General features: G+C 44.9%; 1 protein-coding gene across 4 annotated transcripts in view; it reads left to right on the plus strand.

Annotated features, from left to right (window-relative positions):
- Positions 1-24,043, plus strand: part of LOC139387916 (disintegrin and metalloproteinase domain-containing protein 22-like) — a 91,737-nt gene that overhangs the window by 33,860 nt on the left and 33,834 nt on the right. For all 4 annotated transcript variants that reach the window (XM_071134293.1, XM_071134303.1, XM_071134284.1 and 1 more), the window contains exons 5-6: positions 144-226; positions 12,821-12,884. In XM_071134293.1, the coding sequence (XP_070990394.1) occupies positions 144-226; positions 12,821-12,884 (147 nt within the window). The remainder of the gene's footprint in view (positions 1-143; positions 227-12,820; positions 12,885-24,043) is intronic.

The raw sequence follows: 24,043 nt of genomic DNA on the forward strand, positions 1-24,043 counted from the left end.
CTCTCATTTTCTCTATCTCCCTCTCTTTCTATCCCTCTCTCCATCTCTATCTATCCCTATCTCTCTATCTTCATATCTCTCTCTCTCTCTCTCTCTCTCTCTCTCTCTCTCTCTCTCTCTCTCTCTCTCTCTCTCTCTCTCAGGGAGGAGAACATTGTTATTACCAGGGGATAGTGCGGGACATCCCTGAATCCTTCGTGGCCCTCTCCACCTGCCACGGCCTGTAGTGAGTATTCTGTGTGTGTGTTTTCCTCGGATCAGTATTTCCTTCCCCCTGTGTCCCAGTCTCAGGCCTAAGTAGCAATTATCCCATTTAGGCATTATGCCAGTATAATTATTGCAGACTAGCTGATCTCTCTCTCTCTGTGTTTTGTGTGTGTGTGTGCGTGCATGTGCGTGCGTGCGTGTGGTCCAGTCATGACACGCAAAGGCCGCCACTCAGAGCCAGTTTCCTTTATGATGTGTTGGTCCCACCTGGACCTGATCCCAAGGCTCTTACAGGGAGCTGAATTGAACACCAGGGAGCACCATTTGTGTAGCTTGATGCTACCAATCACCTCAACATACACATACAGTCATACTTTATTTATCTTTCTGTTCACACACAAACACCTCTCTTCCTCTTCCTTTCTTTCTTCTCTGTCTCTCTCTTTCTCAAATTCAAGCTGCTTTATTGGCATGAAAAACATTGTGTCAATATTGCCAAAGCAACAACTTTCTCCCTCTCTCTCTCTCCATCCTCTCTCTCTCTCTCTCTCTCTCTCTCTCTCTCTCCATCTCATCTTCTCTCTCTCTCTCTCTCTCTCTCTCTCTCTCTCTCTCTCTCTCTCTCTCTCCATCTATCTATCTCTCTCTCTCTCTGTGTCTCTCTCTCTGTGTCTCTCTGTGTCTCTGTCTTTCTCTCTCCATCCTCTCTCTCTCTCTCTCTGTCTCTCTCTCCATCCTCTCTCTCTCTCTCTCTATCTCTGTCTGTCTTTCTCTCTCCACTCTCTCTCTCTCCCTGCAGCATTGTCCTGTGGGACGTCTCTGTTTCTCAGGCTGGTATTTTTAGTTGTTCTCTAAAGCAGTGCTTTCTCAGAGAGAGAGATGGGTCAGCTGGAGAAAGCCCTGCAGGGAGGTGTGTGTGTTGTATGTATGTTTATGTGTGTGTGACTGTATTGGGATATATCTGACAGTACCGGGCGTCTCGAATGCAGAGGAAACACACATACACACTCAGAAGAAACACACACCTGCAGTGACACACAGTCAAAGAGACGCACCTCTTCTATATACATCTCTCAGCAAGATGAGAGAGAGAGAACGAGAGAGAGAGAGAACGAGAGAGAGAGAGAGAGAGAGAGAGAGAGAGAGAGAGAGAGAGAGAGAGAGAGAGAGAGAGAGAGAGAGAGAGAGAGAGAGAGAGAGAGAGAGAGAGAGAGAGAGAGAGAGAGAGAGAGAGAGAGAGAGAGAGAGAGAGAGAGAGAGAGAGAGAGAGAGAGAGAGAGAGAGAGAGAGAGAAATTCTCTCTTATGCTGAGTCAGGTCTCTACCATAATGTACATCCTGCCTTGCCTTCACACACAATAACACACCCTGTCGTGCTGCAATATAATATTAACAGCCGAAGTAGGATTGTTACTCAGTTGAATGTACTGATGTCCCAGTGTCCATCAGGCTCTAAACCACAATGTGACTCAGAGAAAACTGTTCTTCTAAACCACAATGAGACTCAGAGAAAACTGTTCTTCTAAACCACAATGTGACTCAGAGAAAACTGTTCTTCTAAACCACAATGTGACTCAGAGAAAACTGTTCTTCTAAACCACAATGAGACTCAGAGAAAACTGTTCTTCTAAACCACAATGACACTCAGAGAAAACTGTTCTTCTAAACCACAATGACACTCAGAGAAAACTGTTCTTCTAAACCACAATGTGACTCAGAGAAAACTGTTCTTCTAAACCACAATGTGACTCTGAGAAAACTGTTATTCTAAACCACAATGTGACTCAGAGAAAACTGTTCTTCTAAACCACAATGTGACTCAGAGAAAACTGTTCTTCTAAACCACAATGAGACTCTGAGAAAACTGTTCTTCTAAACCACAATGTGACTCAGAGAAAACTGTTCTTCTAAACCACAATGTGACTCAGAGAAAACTGTTCTTCTAAACCACAATGTGACTCAGAGAAAACTGTTCTTCTAAACCACAATGTGACTCAGAGAAAACTGTTCTTCTAAACCACAATGTGACTCAGAGAAAACTGTTATTCTAAACCACAATGAGACTCAGAGAAAACTGTTCTTCTAAACCACAATGTGACTCAGAGAAAACTGTTCTTCTAAACCACAATGAGACTCAGAGAAAACTGTTCTTCTAAACCACAATGTGACTCAGAGAAAACTGTTATTCTAAACCACAATGTGACTCAGAGAAAACTGTTATTCTAAACCACAATGAGACTCAGAGAAAACTGTTATTCTAAACCACAATGTGACTCAGAGAAAACTGTTCTTCTAAACCACAATGAGACTCAGAGAAAACTGTTCTTCTAAACCAGATATTCCCAAACTGGGGTACGCTCTGCCGTCGGGGGTGCGCTCTGCCGTCGGGGGTGCGCTCTGCCGTCGGGGGTGCGCTCTGCCGTCGGGGGTGCGCTCTGCCGTCGGGGGTACGCTCTGCCGTCGGGGGTACGCTCTGCCGTCGGGGGTGCGCTCTGCCGTCGGGGGTGCGCTCTGCCGTCGGGGGTACGCTCTGCCGTCGGGGGTACGCTCTGCCGTCGGGGGTACGCTCTGCCGTCGGGGGTGCGCTCTGCCGTCGGGGGTGCGCTCTGCCGTCGGGGGTGCGCTCTGCCGTCGGGGGTACGCTCTGCCGTCGGGGGTACGCTCTGCCGTCGGGGGTACGCCAAATAAACTGACAAAAATAAAATTCAACCATCTAGTGTTCAGTGAAATAACAACACAATGTTGAATACAGGTAGCCTAGTCAAATAATTAACATCCAATCACATTAACCGTTACTCTCTCGCAGAAAACCACTCTTGCTGAGACATTTTGAAACGAAACATGACAATTTGAAAAATAAGCCATGGGAGTTTTTGGAGCGAGAATATTACGACGTTTGAGTAATAAGACATGTATAAAAGCAACAGATACCATTAATAACAAGGGCTAGAAATTCTACGTTTCAAGATTGCTTTGATCACGTTGACTGGGATATGTTCCGGATAGCCTCAGACAACAACATTGATGTATACGCTGATTCGGTGAGCGAGTTTATTAGCAAGTGCATTGGTGATGTTGTACCCACTGTTACCATTAAAACCTTCAATAACCAGAAACCGTGGATTGATGGCAGCATTCGGGCAAAACTGAAAGCACGAACCACTACTTTTAATCATGGCATGGCGACCGGAAAAATGACCGAATACAAACAGTGTAGCTATTCCCTCCACAAGGCAATCAAACACGCTACGGTCAGTAGAGAGACGAAGTAGAGTCGCAATTCAACGGCTCGGTCTACAGTCAATCACGGATTACAAAAATAAAACCAGCCATGTCGCGGACACCGACTGTCACGCCCTGACCTTAACCTTTCTGATCTCCCCATCCCGGATCCGGGATCGTGAATACAGACTCAAGCTCATTACCATAACGCAACGTTAACTATTCATGAAAATCGCAAATGAAATGAAATAAATATGCTAGCTCTCAAGCTTAGCCTTTTGTTAACAACACTGTCATCTCAGATTTTCAAAATATGCTTCTCAACCATTGCAAAACAAGCATTTTTGTAACAGTATTGATGGCTAACGTAGCATTTAGCATTAGCATTCAGCTGGCAACATTTACACAAAAAAACAGAAAAGCATTCAAATAAAATCATTTACCTTTGAAGAACTTCAGATGTTTTCAATGAGGAGACTCTCAGATAGCAAATGTTCAGTTTTTCCTGAAAGATTATTTGTTTAGGACAAATCGCTCCGTTTTCTGCGTCACGTTTAGCTATGAAAAAAACCCTGTATCCAGGATTGTGTAAATCTATCAGCAAGCTCATTAGCATAACACAACGTTAACTATTTATGAAAATCGCAAATGAAATGAAATAAATATGCCATCTCTCAAGCTTAGCCTTTTGTAAACAACACTGTCATCTCAGATTTTCAAAATATGCTTCTCAACCATAGGAAAACAATCATTTGTGTAAAAGTAGCTAGCTAGCGTTAGCATTTCGCGTTAGCATTTCGCGTTAGCATTAGCGTTAGCATCCAGCACGCAACATTAACAAAAACATAAAAGCCTTCAAATAAAATAATTTACCTTTGAAGAACTTCTGATGTTTTCAATGAGGATACTCTCAGTTAGATAGCAGATACTCAGTTTTTCCAAAAAGATTCCTTGTGTATTAGAAATAGCTCCGTTTTATACATCACATTTGGCTACCAAAAAAAATCTGAAAATTCAGTCCTCAAAACGCGAACTTTTTTCCAAATTAACTCCATAATATCGACTGAAAACATGGCAAACGTTGTTTAGAATCAATCATCAAGGTGTTTTTCACATATCTCTTCATTGATACATCGTTCTTGGACACATGCTTTCTCCCCTGAATCAAATGGTAAAGTAGAAGCAGCTGGCAATTGCGCACCGAATTCGACGCAGGACACCAGGCGGACACTTGGAAAATGTAGTCTCTTATGGTCAATCTTCCAATGATATGCCTACAAATACGTCACAATGCTGCTAAGACCTTGGGCGAACGACAGAAAGTGTAGGCTCATTCGTTGCGCAATCACAGCCATATAAGGAGAGAATGGAAAACAGAGCTTCAGAAATTCTGCTAATTCCTGGGTGATGCATCATCTTGGTTTCGCCTGTAGAATGAGTTCTGGGGCACTTACAGACAAAATCTTTGCAGATTCTGAAACTTCAGAGTGTTTTCTTTCCAAAACTGTCAAGAATATGCATAGTCGAGCATCTTTTCGTGACAAAATATCGCGCTTAAAACGGGAACGTTTTTTATCCAAAAATGAAATAGCGCCCCTAGAGCTCTAACAGGTTAAAGAGCTCTCTATTGTCTCTATTTTGGTTTGGTCAGGGTGTGATTTGGGGTGGGCATTCTATGTTCATTGTTCTCTGTTTTGTATTTATTTGTTTTGGCCGGGTATGGTTCTCAATCAGGGACAGCTGTCTATCGTTGTCTCTGATTGGGAACCATACTTAGGTAGCTTTTTCCCACATGTGTGTTGTGGGTAGTTATTTTCTGTTTAGTGTTTTCTGCACCTGACAGGACTGTTTCGGTTTCGTTTATTTCTCTTTGTTATTTTGTTATAGTGTTCAGTTACAATAAAAAGGCATGAACACTTACCACTCTGCGCTTTGGTCCGATTCCTCTTCTTCAGACGATGACTCCCGTGACACCGACATCTTTCTCCCAGACAAATTAAACAACTTCTTTGCTTGCTTTGAGGACAATACAGTGCCACTGACACGGCCCGCTACCAAAACCCGTGGGCTTTCCTTCACCGTGGCCAACGTGAGTAAAACATTTAAACGTGTTAACCCTCACAAGGCTGCCGGCCCAGACCCACTCCAATTTGCTTACCGCCCCAATAGGTCCACAGACGACGCAATCACAATCACACTGCACACTGCCCTAACCCATCTGGACAAGAGGAATACCTATGTTTCTGCCTGTAGGAGGGGAGGAGCAAGATGGAATCGTGGTCCGGTTTACAGAATGGAGGGCGGGGGAGGGCCTTATATGCATTCTGGAAGGTAGTATAGCAATGGTCGAGGGTTTTAGCAGTGCGAGTACAGCAATCAATATGTTGATAGGATTTCAGGAGCCTTTTCCTCAAATTTGCTTTGTTAAAATCCCCAGCTACAATAAATGCAGCCTCAGGATATGTGGTTTCCAGTTTGCATAAAGTCCAGTGAAGTTCTTTGAGGGCCGTCGTGGTATCCGCTTGGGGGGGATATAGACCACTCTGGCTATTATTGACAAAAATTATCTCGGGAGACAATACGGTCTGCATTTAATTGTGAGATATTCTAGGTTGGGTAAACAGAAGGACTTGAGTTCCTGTATGTTATCGTAGTTACACCATAAATCGTTAATCATAAAACATATACCTCCACCGTTCTGCTTCCTGGAGAGATGTTTGTTCCTGTCGGCGCGATGTACTGAGAACCCAACTGGCTTTACAGAGTCAGACAGTATATCTCGCTATGTTTCCGTGAAGCAGAGTATGTTACAATCCTTGGTGTCCCTCTGAAAAGCAACTCTCGCCTTGAGCTCATAAATTTTATTATCCAGAGATTGGCCATTAGTGAGTAAAATACTCAGACCAGAAGACTGCCTCGAGTACCTCTGCTTCGCCGTTGTTGTTTTGAGTTGGCCTCTGGAAGAAGTTTGATTGCTCTGGGGAGAGTAAACAAAGGATCCGCTCCAGGGAAGTCGTAGTCCTGGTCATAATGCTGGAAGTTCTGGTGAGTTACCGCCGCTCTAATATCCGATAGTTCTTCCCGGCTGTATGTAATGACACAAAACAATTCCTGAGCTAATAACATAAAACACAGTACATGAACAAACAAAATACTGCAACGTTGCTTAAGAGTTAGTCGCCATGCTGCCATCTCCATCGGCGCCATCATCAAGTAGGAAGCGTCTTATCTGGTGAGGCACTGTGGCTAGGACAGGCAATGCATCAGTGACATGGCAGGAGATGCTTTGAAACAATTACTGCTTCGCATACAAGCCAGTGAATTCTATGCGTTACAGCTGGATGAGTCAACAGACGTGGCGGGCTTGGCACAGCTCCTGGTGTATGTCCGTTACGTTTATGGGGGGTCAATTAAGGAAGACATCCTCTTCTGCAAACCACTGGAAAGCATGACAACATGAGAGGATATTTTTTAAGTACTGGACAGCTTTGTGACTTCAAATAGACTTTGGTGGTCAAGATGTGTTGATATCTGTACTGATGGGGCAATAGCCATGACAGGGAGTCATAGTGGAGTGGTAACGCGCGTGCAAGCAGTTGCCCCCAGCGCCACTTGGGTACACTGCAGCATCTACTGAGAGGCTCTGGCTGCCAAAGGAATGCCTGACAGCGCGAAAGATGTTTTGGACACTACAGTGAAAATGGTTAATTTTGTTAAAGCAAGGCCCCTGAACTCTTGTGTATTTTCTGCACTGTGCAATGAAATGGGCAGCAACCATGTAACACTTTTACAACATACAGAAATGTGCTGGTTATCCAGGGGCCAAGTATTGACACGTTTTTTTGAACTGAGAGACGAGCTTAAAGTTTACTTTACTGACCATCATTTTCACTTGTGTGACCGCTTGCATGATGACGAGTTTCTCACATGAATGGCCTATCTGGGTGATGTTTTTTCTCGCCTGAATGATCTGAATCTAGGATTACAGGGAATCTCCACAACTATATTCAATGTGCGGGCAAAATAGAGGCTATGATTAAGAAGTTGGAGCTCTTTTCTGTCTGCATTAACAAGGCAACACACAGGTATTTCTATCATTGTATGATTCTTTGTGTGCAAATGAACTCAAACTTACGGACGATATCAAATGTGATATAGCAAAGCACCTGAGTGAGTTGGGTGCACAGTTACGCAGGTACTTTCCCAAAACGGACGACACAAACAACTGGATTTGTTCTCCCTTTCCTGCCCTGCTTCCAGTCCACTTACCGATCGATATCTGAACAAGAGACCCTCATCAAAATTGCAACAAGCGGTTCTGTGAAAATTGAATTTAATCAGAAGCCACTACCAGATTTCTGGTTAGTGCTGCGCTCAGAGTTTCTTGCCTTGGCAAATTGCGCTGTCAAGACACTGATGCCCTTTGCAACCACGTACCTATGTGAGAGTGGATTCTCGGCCCTCACTAGCATGAAAACTAAATACAGGCACAGACTGTGTGTGGAAAATGATTTAAGATTCTCTCCAATACAACCCAACATTGCAGAGTTATGTGCATTCTTTCAAGCACACCCTTCTCATTAACCTGTGGTGAGTTATTCTCAATTTTTGATGAACAAATAAGGTTTTATATGTAGATGGCTAAATAAAGACCACAATTACTGATTATTATTATATTATTATTTGTGCCCTGGTCTTATAAGAGCTCTTTGTCACTTCCAAAGAGCCGGGTTGTGACAAAAACTCACACTCAGTCTTATGTTTAATAAATGTATTGTATAGTGTGTGTGTGGCAGGCTTACAATGATGGCAAAAGGGCTAGAGGGGGTATGTAGCTGGAGGTTCAATGTTTGAAGGGGTACGGGACTATAAAAAGTTTGGGAACCACTGTTCTAAACCATCCACCATGAGACTCAGATAAAACTGTCCTTCTTGTAGTACTTTATGGTGAAACAAAATGAAAAAGCACATTGTGACAGTGTGACCACTGTGTTACTGTTTACAAACACACATTGTGACAATGTGGCCACTGTGTTACTGTTTACAAACACACATTGTGACAGTGTGACCACTGTGTTACTGTTTACAGTAACCCACCATCCTGATCCTTCATCCTGACCACCCTCTCTCTCCTAGCCTGATCCACCATTCTGACCGTTGCACTCTCATTGTGTGTAAGCTCGTGAGACCAGGATGGTGGATCAAACAATCTGTCTTCTGTTCTGGGTGATATTTAGTCTTCCGTGTGTGTGTGTGTGCGTGCGCATGTGTGTGTGTGTGCTGACCCATTTGCGTTAGGCATACAGTCAGTGAACTCCCAATAAGGCTGTGACAGTCCCATCATAACAGTCTGATATACAGAGCTATACGCTCAGAGATAGTGTGTGTATGTGTGCATGCGTGTGTGTGTGTGTGTGTGTGTGTGCGTGCGTGTACGGTCTGGCAGAGACAGTTGGTGCTGAAGGTGAACTCTGTATGTGGAGCATCATCCCAGCCTGGATGTGAGGTGTGTGTGTGTGATGTTGACCCTCATTCCTATAGTATACACCTTCACCTGAGCAATCTCCTAAAAAGCTTCTGATAACGTTAATTGATGTCCGCTTCACAGTCGCATGTCAGCCTGCATGCACGCACACGCACCCTCTCTCTCACACACACACACACACACACACACACACACACACACACACACACACACACACACACACACACACACACACACACACACACACACCCCTCAGCCTAGTTTACAGGGACAAGGGGACCTTCACATATATGCTGGATGGGAAATTGTTTTGTGAGTGTTTAAGATGATTGCTGCCCGCAATGACACTACAGAGGACGTTTACCTATCCTTCCTGTGTGTGTGTGTGTCTGTGTGTGTGTGTGTGTGTGTGTGTGTGTGTGTGTGTGTGTGTGTGTGTGTGTGTGTGTGTGTGTGTGTGTGTGTGTGTGTGTGTGTGTGTGTGTGTGTGTGTGTGTGTGTGTGTGTGTGTGTGTGTGTGTGTGTGTGTGTGTGTGTGTGTGTGTGTGCGTGCGTAGTAACCCAGAGTTGCTGTTTTAGACATCCACCTTCTAGTTCACAGTAATACCATATTGTAGATAGTGTTGAAGGCAGTGGAGAATACACTCTATATCGTATATCAATATCCAGTCATTGCAGATTGCACCATTTTATGGTCTATATTTGAACTGCCCGAACCAAGACAATATTACTGACTGTTTTCCTTGATGGAGAAAGGCCTAAAGGTGGTGGTTAAGGCTAGTGTTGGTTAGTAGTGTTGGTTAGTAGTGTTGGTTAATTGTTTTGGTTAATATTGTTAGTAGTGTTGGTTAATAGTGTTAGTTAATGAATGAAATGAATGACTTACATTTTATTTTCATGTCAAATCGCCAATTGGCCACCCACCCAATTGACACATAAACAAACATTACAATCATTTACTGTGGTAATTAAATGATAATTCTTCTTCCGGTGTTCTCTGCATTATGCATCGCATAAAGAGTGAAAACAAGTAAGGTAAAAATCAATACATAATAGTAAATAAGGTTATCCAAACAATAATTACATGCCTAGAGCAGTAAAATAATATACATACATACATACATACATACATACATACATACATACATACATACATACATACATACAGTTGAAGTCGGAAGTTTACATACACTTAGGTTGGAGTCATTAAAACTAGTTTTTCAACCACTCCACATATTTCTTGTTAACAAACTATAGTTTTGCCAAGACGGTTAGGACATCTACTTTGCGCATGACACAAGTAATTTTTCCAACAATTGTTTAAAGACAGATTATTTCACTTATATTTCATTGTATCACAATTCCAGTGGGTCAGAAGTTTACATACACTAAGTTGACTGTGCCTTTAAACAGCTTGGAAAATTCCAGAAAATGATGTCATGGCTTTAGAAGCTTCTGATAGGCTAATTGACATAATTTGAGTCAATTGGAGGTGTACCTGTGGATGTATTTCAAGGCCTACCTTCAAACTCATTGTCTATTTGCTTGACATTATGGGAAAATCAAAAGAAATCAGCCAAGACCTCAGAAAAATAATTGTAGACCTCCACAAGTCTGGTTCATCCTTGGGAGCAATTTCCAAACGCCTGAAGGTACCACGTTCATCTGTACAAAAAATAGTACTCAAGTATAAACACCATGGGACCACACAGCCGTCATACCGCTCAGGAAGGAGACGCATTCTGTCTCCTAGAGATGAACGTACTTTGGTGCGAAAAGTGCAAATCAATCCCACAACAACAGCAAAGGACCTTGTGAAGATGCTGAAGGAAACAGGTACACAAGTATCTATATGCACAGTAAAACGAGTCCTATATCGACATAACCTGAAAGGCCGCTCAGCAAGGAAGAAGCCACTGCTCCAAAACTGCCATAAAAAAGCCAGACTACGGTTTGCAACTGCACATAGGGACAAAGATCGTACTTTTTGGAGAAATGTCCTCTGGTCTGATGAAACAAAAATATAACTGTTTGGCCATCATGACCATCGTTATGTTTGGAGGAAAAAGGGGGAGGCTTGCAAGCCGAAGAACACCATCCCAACCGTGAAGCACGGGGTGGCAGCATTATGTTGTGGGGGTGCTTTGCTGCAGGAGGGACTGATGCGCTTCACAAAATAGATGTCATCATGAGGAGGGAAATTATGTGAATATATTGAAGCAACATCTCAAGACATCAGTCAGGAAGTTAAAGCTTGGTCGCAAATGGGTCTTCCAAATGGACATTGACCCCAAGCATTTTTCCAAAGTTGTGGCAAAATGGCTTAAGGACAACAAAGGCAAGGTATTGGAGCGGCCATCACAAAGCCCTGACCTCAATCCTATAGAACATTTGTGGGCAGAACTGAAAAAGTGCGTGCGAGCAAGGAGGCCTACAAACCTGACTCAGTTACACCAGCTCTGTCAGGAGGAATGGTTTAAAATTCACCCAACTTATTGTGGGAAGCTTGTGGAAGGCTACCCGACACGTTTGACCCAAGTTCAATCATTTAAAGGCAATGCTACCAAATACTAATTGAGTGTATGTAAACGTCTGACCCACTAGGAATGTGATGAAAGAAATAAAAGCAAAAATCTCTCTACTATTATTCTGACATTTCACATTCTTAAAATAAAGTGGTGATCCTAATTGTGTAGTGTTAGTTAGAAGTGTTGGTTACTAGTGTTCGTAGTGTTGGTTAGTAGTGCTGGTTAGAAGTGTTGGCTACTAGTGTTAGTAGTGTTGGTTAGTAGTGTTGGTTAGTACTGTTGGTTAGTACTGTTGGTTACTAGTGTTAGTAGTGTTGGTTAGTAGTGTTGGTTAGTAGTGTTGGTTAGAAGTGTTGGTTACTAGTGTTAGTAGTGTTGGTTAGTAGTGTTGGTTAGAAGTGTTGGTTACTAGTGTTAGTAGTGTTGGTTAGTAGTGTTGGTTAGAAGTGTTGGTTACTAGTGTTAGTAGTGTAGGTTAGTAGTGTTGGTTAGAAGTGTTGGTTACTAGTGTTAGTAGTGTTGGTTAGAAGTGTTGGTTACTAGTGTTAGTAGTGTTGGTTAGTAGTGTTGGTTAGTAGTGTTGGCTAGTAGTGTTACTAGTGTTAGTTACTAGTGGTAGTGTTGGTTTGTAGTGTTGGTTAGAAGTGTTGGTTAGTCGTGTTAGTAGTGTTGGTTGGCAGTGTTAGTAGTGTTGGTTAGTAGTGTTGGTTAGTAGTGTTTGTAATGTTAGTTATTAGTGTTGCTTAGTAGTGTTATTTACAAGTGTAAGTAGTGTTGGTTACTAGTGTTAGTAGTGTTAGTTATGGAGAGGAGGCTCATTTACAACAGACCTGCAGTGTTTTTATGTCCTGACATGTACCAGTATAAACATGTACCAGTATAAACCTCCCATAGACATGCACCAGTATAAACCACCCATAGACATGTACCCGTATAAACCATCCATAGACATGTACCAGTATAAACCATCCATAGACATGTACCAGTATAAACCATCCATAGACATGTACCAGTATAAACCATCCATAGACATGTACCAGTATAAACCATCCATAGACATGTACCAGTATAAACCATCCATAGACATGTACCAGTATAAACCATCCATAGACATGTACCAGTATAAACCATCCATAGACATGTACCGGTATAAACCATCCATAGACATGTACCAGTATAAACATGTACCAGTATAAACCATACATAGACATGTACCAGTATAAACCATCCATAGACACCTATCCCTCTTAGTGCCGTTACAGACACACACCGTCCTCATCAGTTACTGTAGAGAAGAGAGAGAGTGCTGGCATCCATCTTGTTTACATCTGCAATGGCTGGCGGTCATATTGATCTCTCTTTTTCTCTCTCTCTGTCAGTGGGATGTTCTTTGATGGGAATCACACCTACATGATCGAGCCTGGAGGAAAGGACCACATCAGCGTGAGTACCTCGGCTAAGCCTGGCCTTGGCCATCCATTCACACATGCGCACGCACTCATGTACACACTCACACACACTGTGTAATAGTAGTCGTCTGGACTGAATGGGACTAGAAGCTCTTGCAGACCAGACCGTGAATGCAGATCACAAAGCAGACTACCCTTACGTTACACATCCCATAATTAACATTGACTTCAGAGTAGAGAGATTATCCACTAGGACAGAGCAGAGCTGACCAGCCAGTTAGTTCATGAGGAATAGAGAGTGATATTATTAAGCAATAAGGCACAAAGGGGTGTGATATATGGCCAATATACCACGAGTGATGTTCTTAGGCACGATGCATCGCGGAGTACAGCCTGGATACAGCCCTTAGCCGTGTTATATTTACCATATACCACAAACCCCCGAGGTGCCTTATTGCTATTATAAACTGGTTATCAATGTAATTATGGCAGGGAAAATACATGTTTTGTCATACCCGTGCAATACGGTCTGATATACCACGGCTGTGAGCCAATCAGCATTCAGGACTCTAACCACCCAGTTTATAATACAGTATATGTTTGTATTTATGAGAGAGAGCTGATGGTTTAAAGCAACATCTGTCGCCCTGAGAGAAAAGACCAAGCTCTGATTCTGATGTGTTGATGTGAGAGACACTTTATCTTCTGTGTCTGTGTTTAGGGTGGAGGTAATCAGGAAGGGAAGAAGGTATATTAGTTTGTGTGCAGTGTTTCTCCTAGGATTCTTTTCAGCCGTGGCGGCAAGGGTAGGGGGGATGAATTACTACTAGCGTTAGCGCAATGACATGCTAGCTGTTCCCATAGACATCCAGTCATTGAGCCAACAACTATCAATTTAAAAATGCATCTTGGCAGAAATATATAAATAAATAATGGTGTGTCTGTATGTGTGTGCGTGTGTGTCGTATGTGTGTGTGTGTGTGTGTGTGTGTGTGTGTGCGTGTGTCTGTATTTGTGTGTTTCTGTATGTACAGTGGGGCAAAAAAGTATTTAGTCAGCCACCAATTGTGCAAGTTCTCCCACTTAAAAATAGGTACACTTCAACTATGACAGACAAATTTTGAAAAAAAATCCAGAAAATCACATTGTAAGATTTTTTATGAATTTATTTGCAAATTATGGTGGAAAATAAGTATTTGGTCACCTACAAACAAGCAAGATTTCTGGCTCTCACAGACCTGTAACTTCTTCTTTAAGAGGCTCCTCTGTCCTCCACTCGTTACCTGTATTAATGGCACCTGTTTGAACTTGTTATCAGTATAAAAGACACCTGTCCACAACCTCAAACAGTCACACTCCAAACTCCACTATGGCCAAGACCAAAGAGCTGTCAAAGGACACCAGAAACAAAATTGTAGACCTGCACCAGGCTGGGAAGACTGAATCTGCAATAGGTAAGCAGCTTGGTTTGAAGAAATCAACTGTGGGAACAATTATTAGGAAATGGAAGACATACAAGACCACTGATAATCTCCCTCGATCTGGGGCTCCACGCAAGATCTCACCCCGTGGGGTCAAAATGATCACAAGAACGGTGAGCAAAAATCCCAGAACCACACGGGGGGACCTAGTGAATGACCTGCAGAGAGCTGGGACCAAAGTAACAAAGCCTACCATCAGTAACACACTACGCCACCAGGGACTCAAATCCTGCAGTGCCAGACGTGTCCCCCTGCTTAAGCCAGTACATGTCCAGGCCCGTCTGAAGTTTGCTAGAGAGCATTTGGATGATCCAGAAGAAGATTGGGAGAATGTCATATGGTCAGATGAAACCAAAATAGAACTTTTTGGTAACAACTCAACTCGTCATGTTTGGAGGACAAAGAATGATGAATTGCATCCAAAGAACACCATACCTACTGTGAAGCATGGGGGTGGAAACATCATGCTTTGGGGCTGTTTTTCTGCAAAGGGACCAGGACGACTGATCCATGTAAAGGAAAGAATGAATGGGGCCATGTATCGTGAGATTTTGAGTGCATTGAAGATGAAACGTGACTGGGTCTTTCAGCATGACAATGATCCCAAACACACCGCCCGGGCAACGAAGGAGTGGCTTCGTAAGAAGCATTTCAAGGTCCTGGAGTGGCCTAGCCAGTTGAAAGTCTGTGTTGCCCAGCAACAGCCCCAAAACATCACTGCTCTAGAAGAGATCTGCATGGAGGAATCTGCCAAAATACCAGCAACAGTGTGTGAAAACCTTGTGAAGACTTACAGAAAACGTTTGACCTCTGTCATTGCCAACAAAGGGTATATAACAAAGTATTGAGATAAACTTTTGTTATTGACAAAATACTTATTTTCCACCATAATTTGCAAATAAATTCATAAAAAATCCTACAATGTGATTTTCTGGATGTTTTTTCTCATTTTGTCTGTCATAGTTGAAGTGTACCTATGATGGAAATTACAGGCCTCTCTCATCTTTTTAAGTGGGAGAACTTGCACAATTGGTGGCTGACTAAATACTTTTTTTGCCCCACTGTATGAGTGTGGGTGTGCGTGAGTCTGTATTTGTGTGTGTGTGAGCGAGCACAAGTGCCCGTGCGGGTTTGTGTGTGTATGTTTTTCAGTCATATAGAGCCGCCTTCTTAAAATGCATATCCATCTGACAGGTTTACCACCTTATGGTGGAGAGAAGAGAGGAGAGAGGAGAGAGGAGAGGGGAGAGGGGAGAGGAGAGGGGAGAGAGAGGAGAGAGGAGAGGGGAGAGAGAGAGAGGAGAGAGAGAGAGAGAGAGAGAGAGAGGGGAGGGGAGAGAGAGGAGAGAGAGGAGAGAGAGAGAGGAGAGGGGGGAGAGAGAGAGAGAGAGCGAGAGAGGAGAGGGGAGAGAGAGGAGAGTGTAAAATGAGAAGAAGGACGTGAAATGAGTCAGGGAGAAGGAGGGAAGAATAGAGAAAAAGGGAGAGAGGAATGGATAAAGACAGTGGGAGTGAGGGAGAGAGGAATGGACATGAGACAGTGGGAGTGAGGGAGAGAGGAATGGACAGAGACAGTGGGAGTGAGGGTGAGGAATAGACAGAGACAGTGGGAGTGAGGGAGAGGGAGAGAGGAATGGACAGAGACAGTGGGAGTGAGGGAGAGGAATAGACAGAGACAGTGGGAGTGAGGGAGAGGAATAGACAGAGACAGTGGGAGTGAGGGAGAATGAGGGGGTGAGAGAGAAACAGAAATGAACAACACTGGGAGCCTGTGGCTTTGTGGCATCTGTTTTAGCAGCCTCCTTCATCCTTCCCTCCCTATCTTCCTCTCCTTTTCTCCCTCTGTCATTCCTCTGTAGTCTTCCTGGAGAAACAGGATTATTGAAGCAAGGGAGTGAGTGGGAGAACGAGGGAAAATTGCACTCCAAGATCTCTTGGAGCTCTCTGCTCGACACACACACACACAGTGTGGCATCTATAAGTTGTTAGTCATTAGCATCCTGGCTCCAGGAAAAGGCCATGCTGTGCTGCTGTCAAGCCCAGTGTTGCCGTCAGTTTCTGGGCTTAGAGCTGCTGATACGCCTGCCTTCTTGGGGCTACTCTCTCTCTCTCTGACAGCCTGCTTGGTGTGCAGTTCATTCTAAGAGGCTTGTCACACAGACACACAGATGCCTGCTGGAAAGATCAAGTAGTGGCCTCCCTGTCCTGCATGCCAAGTTTGATACTCACACATACTCACCCATGTGTGTGTGTGTGTGTGTGTGTGTGTGTGTGCGTGTGTGTGTGTGTGTGTGTGTGTGTGTGTGTGTGTGTGTGTGTGTGTGTGTGTATTCTCAGATGCTCTCAGGCAGTAGTGTTAGGTAAACATACCCCACAGCTCTCTCTGTGTGCCTGTCTGTCAGCCAGTCTGTTTTAGAATAAAGTATTTACACAACTGTCAGTCAATCTAGTTTACAGAGCTCTTCACAAAATAATGGTAGACCCAGACACATCTAAAACCTAGACGTGTTCACACAAATAGCAAGCGAACAAACAGCTTCCAAGCTGACGCCTGGCTGATCCGGTGATATGATCCGGTTGGATGTGACTTTTACGGCATGGCAGCATGGAGGTGTGTGTGTGTGTGTGGCGGCATAACTCCTGTCTGCCATATGGCTAATCCATCTGCCCTCCTTCAGCCTGGACAGAACCACCAAGCCAGGCAGCAGGAAGGCAGCCAAGAGGAACCAGAACCAGGGAGCCAGGCAGTAGGAAGGCAGCCAAGGGGAACCAGAACCAGGGAGCCAGGCAGTAGGAAGGCAGCCAATAGGAACCAGAACCAGGGAGCCAGGCAATAGGAAGGCAGCCAAGAGGAACCAGAACCAGCGAGCCAGGCAGTAGGGAGGCAGCCAAGAGGAAACAGAACCACTAAGCCAGGCAGCAGGAAGACAACCAAGAGGAACCAGAACCAGGGAGCCAGGCCATAGGAAGGCAGCCAAGAGGAACCAGGCAGCAGGAAGGCAGCTAAGGGGGACCAGAACCAGGGAGCCAGGCAGTAGGAAGGCAGCCAATAGGAACCAGAACCAGGGAGCCAGGCAATAGGAAGGCAGCCAAGAGGAACCAGAACCAGCGAGCCAGGCAGTAGGGAGGCAGCAAAGAGGAAACAGAACCACTAAGCCAGGCAGCAGGAAGACAACCAAGAGGAACCAGGGAGCCAGGCCATAGGAAGGCAGCCAAGAGGAACCAGGCAGCAGGAAGGCAGCTAAGGGGGACCAGAACCAGGGAGCCAGGCAGTAGGAAGGCAGCCAAGAGGAGCCAGAACTAGGGAGCCAGGCAGCAGGAAGGGAGCCAAGACTTACCAGAAGCAGGGAGCCAGCCAGTAAGAAGGCAGTCTAGAGGAGCCAGAACCAGGGAGTCAAAAGTAACCAGAAGCAGGGAGCCAGCCAGTAAGAAGGCAGCCAAGAGGAGCCAGAACCAGGGAGCCAGCCAGTAGGAAGGGAGCCAAGAGGGACCAGAACCAGGGAGCCAGGCAGTAAGAAGGCAGTCTAGAGGAGCCAGAACCAGGGAGCCAAAAGTAACCAGAAGCAGGGAGCCAGCCAGTAGGAAGGCAGCCAAGAGGAGCCAGAACCAGGGAGCCAGCCAGTAGGAAGGGAGCCAAGAGGGACCAGATCCAGGGAGCCAGGCAGAAGGAAGGGAGCCAAGCGGAACCAGAACCATGGAGCCAGGCAGCAGGAAGGGAGCCAAGAGGAACCAGGCAGCAGGAAGGGAGCCAAGAGGCTGACTAACATGGCTCTATGTGGGCAGGATGTTGGGACTGGGATTCTGGGATCGGTTCTCTGCAAGATGCTGCTGCTGTAGCAAAATCTGTGTGTTTGTGTGTGTGTGTGTTTGTTTGTGTGTGTGTAGGAGGGAGTTTATGCTGAGTTGTCTTTGTACAGAACACCATATGTCTGGGTTGTGCCACCCCCTGCCCTGCCCCCACCTGCACCACCCTGCACTGCCTGTCTCAATAAAATATGGATGTTATTATAGGGAATGTGAATTAAAGCTTCCATATTTGGGCACTCCTCTCCTTTGCATAGAAATATGATTAACAGAATGTATAGACATGGTTGTTTCTCCCTTGTGATACTTCATGGGTGCACTGTAAGGGTGTCTGTCTGGATTGTGTACATCTGTGGGCTGTTAGTACTCAGAGCACATATAAAGGTTGTGGTGATCAGCATCACAGAATGTAACATTCCAAAAACAGCCCTTCCTGGATACTCAGTGGATTCCCTCTCTGTACCCAGGACTTCCCAGACTACCCAGTCCCTCAGGCTGTGCTGGGGCCAGGGCTGGTTTTTTCTCATTTTTCTCCCCTGGGGGGGGGGGGGAGCTGATAGCCTATGAATGTGCAGGCTTGGAGGGTAGTGGTGGTGAGGGGGGTTGAGGACTAGGGGGATCCTTTGTGGCCTTTATCCAACCCCCTTCATGCACTCTGATGCAACACAAACACACACACACACACACACACAAACACAGGGCAAATCCTTGGAACTTTTAAGCCTGAATGAAAGGGGTGCTGCCCCCCCCCACCCCCCACTCTATATTAATTCATCCGAGATACGGTCTCCCCCATCAACCCAGGCCACGCCCTGTTCTTTTGTCCAAGGACATCTGAGCCCATCTGTGTGAGACCTTAATCCTACTCACGACACACACCCCGTGGCTGCCTGTGTATGTGTGTGTATGTGTGTGTTTGTAGGCAGTTGTCCCCCCAAACTGCTATCCTACCTTACCAAAAAGGGATTCATCGGGAAACAAAGACAATTGGACAAGAGAACATTATACGGGATTCATTTGAGATGACTGTTTCTTAAACAAAGTCCAAACATTAACCAGCATATTCATGTGTACAAAACATTATTCTACATAGCTCACATTTTCTGAAATGAAACTGCATATTAATACACTGCTCAAAAATAAAGGGAACACTAAAATAACACATCCTAGATCTGAATGAATGAAATATTATTATTAAATACTTTTTTCTTTACATAGTTGAATGTGCTGACAACAAAATCACACAAAACTATCAATGGAAATCAAATTTATCAACCCATGGAGGTCTGGATTTGGAGTCACACTCAAAATTAAAGTGGAAAACCACACTACAGGCTGATCCAATTTTGATGTAATGTCCTTAAAACAAGTCAAAATGAGGCTCAGTAGTGTGTGTGGCCTCCACGTGCCTGTATGACCTCCCTACAACGCCTGGGCATGCTCCTGATGAGGTGGCGGATGGTCTCCTGAGGGATCTCCTCCCAGACCTGGACTAAAGCATCCACCAACTCCTGGACAGTCTGTGGTGCAACGTGGCGTTGGTGGATGGAGCGAGACATAATGTCCCAGATGTGCTCAATTGGATTCAGGTCTGGGGAACGGGCGGGCCAGTCCATAGCATCAATGCCTTCCTCTTGCAGGAACTGCTGACACACTCCAGCACATGAGGTCTAGCATTGTCTTGCATTAGGAGGAACCCAGGGCCAACCGCACCAGCATATGGTCTCACAAGGGGTCTGAGGATCTCATCTCGGTACCTAATGGCAGTCAGGCTACCTCTGGCGAGCACATGGAGGGCTGTGCGGCCCCCCTAAGAAATGCCACCCCACACCATGACTGACCCACCGCCAAACTGGTCATGCTGGAGGATGTTGCAGGCAGCAGAACGTTCTCCACGGCGTCTCCAGACTCTGTTACGTCTGTCACATGTGCTCAGTGTGAACCTGCTTTCATCTGTGAAGAGCACAGGGCGCCAGTGGCGAATTTGCCAATCTTGGTGTTCTCTGGAAAATGCAAAACGTCCTGCACAGTGTTGGGCTGTAAGCACAACCCCCACCTGTGGACGTCGGGCTCTCATACCACCCTCATGGAGTCTGTTTCTGACCGTTTGAGCAGACACATGCACATTTGTGGCCTGCTGGAGGTCATTTTGCAGGGCTCTGGCAGTGCTCCTCCTGCTCCTCCTTGCACAAAGGCGGAGGTAGCGGTCCTGGTGCTGGGTTGTTGCCCTCCTACGGCCTCCTCCACGTCTCCTGATGTACTCGCCTGTCTCCTGGTAGCGCCTCCATGCTCTGGACACTACGCTGACAGACACAGCAAACCTTCTTGCCACAGCTCGCATTGATTTGCCATCCTGGATGAGCTGCACTACCTGAGCCACTTGTGTGGGTTGTAGACTCCATCTCATGCTACCACTAGAGTGAAAGCACCGCCAGCATTCAAAAGTGACCAAAACATCAGCCAGGAAGCATAGGAACTGAGAAGTGGTCTGTGGTCACCACCTGCAGAACCACTCCTTTATTGGGGATGTCTTGCTAATTGCCTATAATTTCCACCTGTTGTCTATTCCATTTGCACAACAGCATGTGAAATTTATTGTCAATCAGTGTTGCTTCCTAAGTGGACAGTTTGATTTCACAGAAGTGTGATTGACTTGGAGTTACCGACTGTTGTTTAAGTGTTCCCTTTATTTTTTTGAGCAGTGTATATACACATGTATCATGAAACAGAATAATAAAGAACAGACATGATACAAATTAATCTGTCAGTTCTGTTCTGTATAGAAATCTACCATCACATTGACATGAACTGCAGCATTTAGGTTTGCGATCCACCACTAATCACATTGGCAACATGAAAGAGTGAGATTAAACAGAGTACTGGTTGGTGTGAGGACTGTCTGTGGGATGATGAGAGATGGTGTCTGTCCTTAGGGGGTTTTGTGACACACATCAAAGACTGTAACACAATGGAGAGAGCTCACTCATCAAAGACTGTGTATGATGATAGAGTTAGCTCACTGCCTGGTTGTTTCTGCCTGCACTGATGTGGAGGAAGCTGTTCTCTATGGACAAAGGCTGAGTTGGTTTAGGCCTCCCTGCGTGTGAGTGCTCCCAACAGGTCTGGACCTTTATGGCAGACCTTCAGAGCATTGTTGCTGGTTCAAGCCCATTTAAATAGTACTGGTGTAGTTTGTTCATACTGTTATTACACAGTGTTCTATTCAGGCCCAGTCCCTAAAGGAAACACCATGTTATCAGTGGCAGGAACTAACTCCCTCAGGTTGGAAGAAACCTACTCTCAACTCGTCATTGTCTTTGCTACCAGAATGTGAACTATAGTCTTGTCTCTGCTCTTCATGCTGCTTCAGTCCTTAACAGAACAATATGTCTGTCTTGGTTCAGAAGAGTGTAGCCAGGGTTACCAGAACAATATGTCTGTCTTGGTTCAGAGTGTAGCCAGGGTTATCAGAACAATATGTCTGTCTTGGTTCAGAAGAGTGTAGCCAGGGTTACCAGAACAATATGTCTGTCTTGGTTCAGAGTGTAGTCAGGGTTACCAGAACAATATTTCTGTCTTGGTTCAGAGTGTAGTCAGGGTTGCCAGGACAATATGTCTGTCTTGGTTCAGAAGAGTGTAGCCAGGGTTACCAGAACAATATGTCTGTCTTGGTTCAGAAGAGTGTAGCCAGGGTTACCAGAACAATATGTCTGTCTTGGTTCAGAAGAGTGTAGCCAGGGTTACCAGAACAATATGTCTGTCTTGGTTCAGAGTGTAGCCAGGGTTATCAGAACAATATGTCTGTCTTGGTTCAGAGTGTAGTCAGGGTTACCAGAACAATATGTCTGTCTTGGTTCAGAGTGTAGCCAGGGTTACCAGAACAATATGTCTGTCTTGGTTCAGAGTGTAGCCAGGGTTACCAGAACAATATGTCTGTCTTGGTTCAGAGTGTAGCCAGGGTTACCAGAACAATATGTCTGTCTTGGTTCAGAGTGTAGCCAGAGTAACCAGGACAATATGTCTGTCTTGGTTCAGAGTGTAGTCAGGGTTACCAGAACAATATGTCTGTCTTGGTTCAGAGTGTAGCCAGGGTTTCCAGTACAATATTTCTGTCTTGGTTCAGAGTGTAGCCAGGGTTTCCAGAACAATATGTCTGTCTTGGTTCAGAGTGTAGCCAGGGTTACCAGAACAATATTTCTGTCTTGGTTCAGAGTGTAGCCAGGGTAACCAGAACAATATGTCTGTCTTGGTTCAGAGTGTAGCCAGGGTTACCAGAACAATATTTATGTCTTGGTTCAGAGTGTAGTCAGGGTTACCAGGACAATATGTCTGTCTTGGTTCAGAGTGTAGTCAGGGTTACCAGGACAATATGTCTGTCTTGGTTCTGAAGAGTGTAGCCAGGGTTACCAGAACAATATGTCTGTCTTGGTTCAGAAGAGTGTAGCCAGGGTTACCAGAACAATATGTCTGTCTTGGTTCAGAGTGTAGCCAGGGTTTCCAGAACAATATTTCTGTCTTGGTTCAGAGTGTAGCCAGGGTTTCCAGAACAATATGTCTGTCTTGGTTCAGAGTGTAGCCAGGGTTACCAGAACAATATTTTTGTCTTGGTTCAGAGTGTAGCCAGGGTAACCAGAACAATATGTCTGTCTTGGTTCAGAGTGTAGCCAGGGTTACCAGAACAATATTTCTGTCTTGGTTCAGAGTGTAGCCAGGGTAACCAGAACAATATGTCTGTCTTGGTTCAGAGTGTAGCCATGGTTACCAGAACAATATGTCTGTCTTGGTTCAGAGTGTAGCCAGGGTTACCAGAACAATATGTCTGTCTTGGTTCAGAGTGTAGCCAGGGTTACCAGAACAATATTTCTGTCTTGGTTCAGAGTGTAGCCAGGGTAACCAGAACAATATGTCTGTCTTGGTTCAGAGTGTAGCCATGGTTACCAGAACAATATGTCTGTCTTGGTTCAGAGTGTAGCCAGGGTAACCAGAACAATATTTCTGTCTTGGTTCAGAGTGTAGCCAGGGTTACCAGAACAATATGTCTGTCTTGGTTCAGAGTGTAGCCAGGGTAACCAGAACAATATTTCTGTCTTGGTTCAGAGTGTAGCCAGGGTTACCAGAACAATATGTCTGTCTTGGTTCAGAGTGTAGCCAGGGTATCCAGAACAATATGTCTGTCTTGGTTCAGAGTGTAGCCAGGGTTACCAGAACAATATTTCTGTCTTGGTTCAGAGTGTAGCCAGGGTTACCAGAACAATATGTCTGTCTTGGTTCACAGTGTAGCCAGGGTAACCAGAACAATATTTCTGTCTTGGTTCAGAGTGTATCCAGGGTTACCAGAACAATATGTATGTCTTGGTTCAGAGTGTAGCCAGGGTAACCAGAACAATATGTCTGTCTTGGTTCAGAGTGTAGCCAGGGTTTCCAGAACAATATGTCTGTCTTGGTTCAGAGTGTAGCCAGGGTAACCAGAACAATATTTCTGTCTTGGTTCAGAGTGTAGCCAGGGTAACCAGAACAATATGTCTGTCTTGGTTCAGAGTGTAGCCAGGGTTACCAGAACAATATTTATGTCTTGGTTCAGAGTGTAGCCAGGGTTACCAGAACAATATGTCTGTCTTGGTTCAGAGTGTAGCCAGGGTAACCAGAACAATATGTCTTGGTTCAGAGTGTAGCCAGGGTTACAAGAACAATATGTTTGTCTTGGTTCAGAGTGTAGCCAGGGTGCCCAGAACAATATGTCTGTCTTGGTTCAGAGTGTAGCCAGGGTTACCAGAACAATATTTCTGTCTTGGTTCAGTGTAGCCAGGGTTACCAGAACAATATGTATGTCTTGGTTCAGAGTGTAGCCAGGGTTTCCAGAACAATATGTCTGTCTTGGTTCGGAGTGTAGTCAGGGTTACCAGAACAA

Source organism: Oncorhynchus clarkii, chromosome 3 (genome assembly GCF_045791955.1).
Source record: "Oncorhynchus clarkii lewisi isolate Uvic-CL-2024 chromosome 3, UVic_Ocla_1.0, whole genome shotgun sequence".
NCBI classification, from domain to species: Eukaryota; Metazoa; Chordata; class Actinopteri; order Salmoniformes; family Salmonidae; genus Oncorhynchus; species Oncorhynchus clarkii.